A 5,763-nucleotide genomic window follows, 5' to 3' on the forward strand; every position below is an offset into this window, starting at 1 on the left:
CTTTTTTTTTCTCGTTCTGCTAGTGGACAGTTTAAGGTTAGATAATCAAAACATGCAATAACAGGCAGATAATAAAAGCAAATCACTTGTGTGACCTTTCCAGTTCGCTCAAGGGATGGTTCAATCTTTGTTTTGATGATAATCCACGACGAATATCATTAACTCACTCGTCGCAAAAGCAGCGTTTAATGTTGGTTACGTTTGAGTCCAGCAGCTGATGGTCGATGATAAGAGTTTATTGGAATCGTGAACGAAACCGAGTAATAAGAAAAATGATGAAAGATGAAAGATTTTTTTCAAACTTATAAACCAGTTTTTGACGGTCGCCATACAAAGGAAAGTACTTTTATTGGAAATATCCATTACTTTCTTCATTAAAGTAATTTTATTTTTAAATGGTCTACTCTACTGCCCTTCGCTAATTGTTTCCTTAATCCAGTCCTGATAGAACGATACACGCGTGAAGACATCCGGATACCCACGAGCACACGGAATTCCATAACTGACGATTCCTGCCAGTTTACCCTCGAACGTCAATGGACCACCAGAATCACCCTAGAAAACCAGTTTTATATTTAATGATTTTCGTTTCAAAAAACAAAGAAACGCTCAATAAGAAAACAAATCACATACCATACAAGATCCTTCCCCGTATTGCGTGAAAGTGCACATGTGACCATCGAAAATGTCGTCGTGAAATTTGAAGCACTCGTCAAACGAGAATACGGCCAAATCCAAGATTTGCAACCAATCCGACGCTTCCTGTTCATCGTTACCCGTAAGTCCCCAACCGGAGAGCGTTACTGGGGAACCTTCCGGAATCGCATCCGGGTACACTTCGATCGGCTTAACCAGCTCTCCAAATTCTAGCGATTCCTTCAACCGGATCAGACCGATATCATTATGCCGGAAGGGATTGTTATTCATGGAATGGACAACGTATCGGTTCACCTGGTATCGACGACCATCTCCACTGGACAGACTATTTGTTCCGGCCAAGATAGACATGCTGGACTCATCTTTGCATTCGATACAGTGAGCTGCCGTCAGGATCCAGTGCTCGTTGATTATACTTCCGGCGCATTGGTGTTTGTTGTCTATCAACAACGAAACCTGGAACGGAGCTTCTCCGGGTTTGGCATCGTGGCCACCGACCACTTTATGGTTTCCTATGTGAGGAATGAACGATCCATGCAGCCTCCCAATACCTTGAGAGGTTTGAAAATTATCAGTATCATTTGGAAGCTATGTTTTTATTTTTGAAAAATCGTTACCATCTGCTGCGATGATGAAACAGATCCAGAACAATTTGTGTGACATTTCGAAGTACGTTTCGTTGTTGGTTTGATTGAATTGCTAACCGATTATTGGTTTTTATATTTCGTTTCAAGCACTTAGGTAGCGTTAAGTATTAAATATTGACCCTCTTTAATTAGACGTCAAGTGCCCTGATTGTTAAGTACCTATATCCATTGAATGGGAAAATGCTCAACGCTATCAGTAGCAGAAAATTTTCTACTACAAGTTTACTATACCACAGTTTAAACCCTATATGACTCAGATGTGTAAGTTTAGATTTACCTCTTAAACAATCGCATGTGGTTCTGTGGGGAATACTAAGTGCTTCAACTCTTTCCGTTTTTGAAAACTTCAACATTTCTAATGGATTTGATAGCACCTGGCCAAGGCTGTATAGTTTTATTTTTCAAATAATAACAAAGCCTGTCGAGATAAGTAACATACTCTATACTGAGAGTTTAATAAGTGATACTTATTTCGGATGAATGGGCAAATTCCTGAATGAACTCTTAAGCATCCTCGATTCGGAGATGTTTCGGGTTGTGATTAGAAGAAACCTTCAAAATATGTTCTGCTTATCCAATTCCGATGCTGTCAAGAATGATGAAAGAAGCTCGACGTTCGTTCTGATAGCGGTAATATAGGCTGCTGAATTTATTTTCATAGAACTTTTTACTAAAATTTAAAAACACTTATATTTGAGGCTCTTGAAGAAGGGGTATAACTACATAAAAGCTAAAAAATACATTGAAACATGGTTGAAAATTGTTTTCATATTATATTATATTTTGGAGAATATATATTTTTCGTTCGTATGTAAAAGTATTTAAATAAAATTTATAAAAAATCTGAAAAATCACCAAATACAGTTTGTAATATGTAAAAACGCTTGGCATCATTAACCCAAAATCTACCAATTAATCACTTATACTTTTTAGAACGTATATAGCATTCCAGATTTCCTGGTTTTATTCGGGCGTACCCAAATATTCAAGGAAAATATTGAGGCGAGTCCGTATCAGCCCGAATTTTAATAAAATGGTCCGGTTTTTGTCCGGGTGAATTCACATAATTTGCTGAATTAACTAAAAAAAAATCAAAGTGAATAATAATTTGTTTAAATTTCGGATCTGAAAACGAATGTTTCATTATTATTTTCATCAAAATTAAAACGATTTTTTTTGAAGCATAGAACACAATTCTATGTGTTTCGAAAAAAAAGGTTCAAGTTTCTCCTATCTTTTCCTGATTTTGTTCGAATAATGGATAAATTTTGATCTAATTTGTCCTGATAATACCAGGTTTTTGTATTTGGAAATTTCAAATTGAATGCACGGGTTTTCATCCGTTTTTGAAAAAAAATTCTGGAAAGCATAATATAAATTTCCACTGTTTTTCGCATCACTCGCACTCGATTCATTAAGACAAGCACACACATAGAATCGCCCAATCAGATAATTATTTTAACTTTGTTGAAAATTTATTGAAATTGAAATTAATTTCAATATGATTTAAAAGCTCATAAAATCTGCCAGCCTAACTTTTCATGTTTACTTTATGCCTATCCTTGGCACTCATTCTTGTTTATTATGAAAATAAATCAATTCCTGTGGTAACTATGGTAACGCACTATGAGAGAGAGTCATACAAGCAAGCGGACAAACTTATATTAATTGGTGTTTTGGTTTTATCACCGCTACTTCGAAATAATCGACGATGTCCGACGATGTTTTTTTTAAGTTTTATTAACGACACTTTACCATCCTTATGGCATTCGTGTCGAAACGATGTCCGGTAAGTTTTAATGAAAATCAAACAAAATTTACTAGTTATCTATACGTTTCGAGCCACTCGATTAGTAGCTTTTGTTTGATTATTATTAAAACTCACCGAAAAAAATCGATAATTTCAAAATTCAAACATATATTGAAATGATTTCAACAATTTGACGGTCATTTCCTTTGGTTACGATCGTAAGATCATAAGTTAATATTTAAAAAAAGAAGGCTCATATGTTAATAAAAAATTCGAAATATATACATACATGTATTTGAGCGGAACTCAGGCCCCTATCCTTTCAGTGGCTGCCCTTTCATTTCTTAATCACTTCTAGCCAGCTCTAATTTGTAAAAAAAATACGTTTGAAAAGTTAGGACAATATAGGATACCTAGTTTCAAAGTCAAAGACGGGTGACCTGGAAATCTGGAAAGCTGATCTGCTCGTTTTAAAATTACTTTTCATAGATGGTAGGTCCAAAAAACTGACCCTGGTGAAATTCTAAAAAAGCTCCAAATCTTGAAATCCGAACTGAACATTTCAGAACTTGTTAAATATCCACGAAAAACATGAAAAAAATCAGCCGGACCGGAATGTTTCGTCCGAAAACTTTAATTATTTCATTTTTTCTGATTTCCTTCGTTTTCTTATGCTTTATCTTCTTATTAGTTGTTCTGAAGCCTCTCAACACTGTATTTTTATAGAGATTGACATTGACATCAATGTATTGTACGTGGAAGTTTTTTTTGTAATCAGTGATCATAAATTTGCCTTAGATATTACTTTTTTATCAGTAAGTAATATCTAAGGCAAATTTATGATCACTGATTACTGATCGGGAAGCTGATCAGGCTGATTAAGGCGACGATGGATGGAACGCAGTGCTGTGTGCGGATCTCGGGTGAATTGTCGAGTTCATTCGAATCGCGCAGGGGGCTTCGACAAGGTGATGGTCTATCCTGCATGATGTTCAACGTGGCGCTAGACAGTGTTATTCGACGAGCGGTGGACGAAATGCGGGGCACGATTTTCAACTGATCCAGTCAACTTATCTGCTTTGCCGATGACATTGATATAGTCGGCAGATCATCTGCGGCGGTGGAGGAGATCTACCGCAAACTGAAACGCGAAGCAGGAAGGATTGGGTTGATGATTAATACGTCCAAGACGAAGTACATGCTGGCCTGCGGATCCGAGACCGACCGAACCCGCTTGTCCAGTAATAACAGGGTCACGATCGACGGCGACGAGCTGGAGATAGTCGAAGACTTTGTCTATCTCGGCTCACTGGTGACCGCAGACAATGACACCAGCCGTGAGATCCGGAGGCGAATTATCAGCGGAAGTCGTGCCTACTATGGACTCCACAAGCAACTGCGGTCGAGAAGACTTAGCCCTCGCACGAAGTGTAACCTGTATATGACGCTCATTAGACCGGTTGTTCTCTACGGGCACGAGACATGGATATTGCTCGAGGAGGACCTGCGTACACTCGGAGTATTTGAGCGACGAGTGTTAAGAACCATCTTTGGCGGCGTACAGGAGAACGGAGTGTGGAGGCGAAGGATGAACCACGAGTATTCAGAAGGTGGTGAAAGCTGGCCGGATACGCTGGGCGGGACATGTTGCGAGAATGCCGGACGACTGTCCTGCAAAACAGGTGTTCGCTACGAATCCGGTAGGAACAAGACGAGCGGGGGCGCAACGAGCGAGGTGGTTAGACCAAGTGGAGCGTGATCTGGCGAACGTGGGGTGCCCGAGGAATTGGAGAACGGTTTCCATGGAACGAGTGAATTTTAGGAAATATGTTCGTCAAGTTATGTCGTGAGACGGAATACTATGTAAATAAATAATTACTTTTTTATCATACATATATATCTTTGCAAGTTTTCCTCATTTTTTTCAATATCTTAAGAATGAAAGAGTTCTGAAATACGAGCTTTTTTGAACAAAGTGTCTTCTTCCTAATAAAAATTTAATTGTTTTTTTTTTCGATTTTTGTCCGGGTGATTTCTCATAGTACAACACAGTGCCATGATTTGTGGATTTTTCTGTGTATTCTCTGCTACTTTGATCATGAGGTTTTACAGCTCTGTGCGCTAGTGGCGACTCTTTGCGGAAAATTAGCTTTTTCCAGTGATCCATTCATTGTTTTGAAATCTTTTTATTTACTTGAAAAAAAATCAATGTGTTGACCAATTTCATATGAAAGTTAATTAATATTAATTAGTTAATAAATTATTATTATTAGTTGATAAATTATTATGTACGGGGTAATTTTTGATATTGTGTTTTCTCATCGAATATAGTTTTCAAATATTTGTGACGGATCGTACAGCAAAAGGTAAGCATGGTAAAAAGTTCTTTTTTCCATGAAATCTTTCGGAAGTGTGTTTCAAAAGATTTCATGGAGGTTTTAATCACGTTCTTTATTTTTTATCTTTATTTTTTTCAGGGGCAATCGTGCTATATTAAGGTTGCCAGATTGCCCGGATATTTGATACGAAATTTAAGAACAGTCCGGCCCGGCCCGGTTGCCCGGATTTCATTAGGGTATGCCCGGATTTTGCCCATATTTAATCACTTTATTTGGCAAATTAAACAAAAAAAAAAAACAACAAACATCCCCAAAACTAAGTTTTTTGAGCAAGTTTTATAAAAAATAAACATGGAAGGTTTTCTGGAGG

At 37.5% G+C, this 5,763-nt stretch overlaps 1 protein-coding gene across 1 annotated transcript; it reads right to left on the bottom strand.

The window, feature by feature from the left end:
- Window positions 1–404: 404 nt before the first annotated feature.
- On the bottom strand, window positions 405–1,332 carry LOC129758571 (chymotrypsin-2-like). Its single transcript, XM_055756102.1, has 3 exons — window positions 1,275–1,332; window positions 634–1,208; window positions 405–555 (listed from the first exon to the last, which is right to left on the bottom strand). The coding sequence occupies exons 1-3, from the start codon at window positions 1,318–1,320 to the stop codon at window positions 406–408; spliced, it is 771 nt and encodes a 256-aa protein (XP_055612077.1). The 5' UTR covers window positions 1,321–1,332; the 3' UTR covers window position 405.
- Between the last annotated feature and the right edge of the window lie 4,431 nt (window positions 1,333–5,763).

This window comes from Uranotaenia lowii, chromosome 3, assembly GCF_029784155.1.
Source record: "Uranotaenia lowii strain MFRU-FL chromosome 3, ASM2978415v1, whole genome shotgun sequence".
Lineage (NCBI taxonomy): Eukaryota > Metazoa > Arthropoda > Insecta > Diptera > Culicidae > Uranotaenia > Uranotaenia lowii.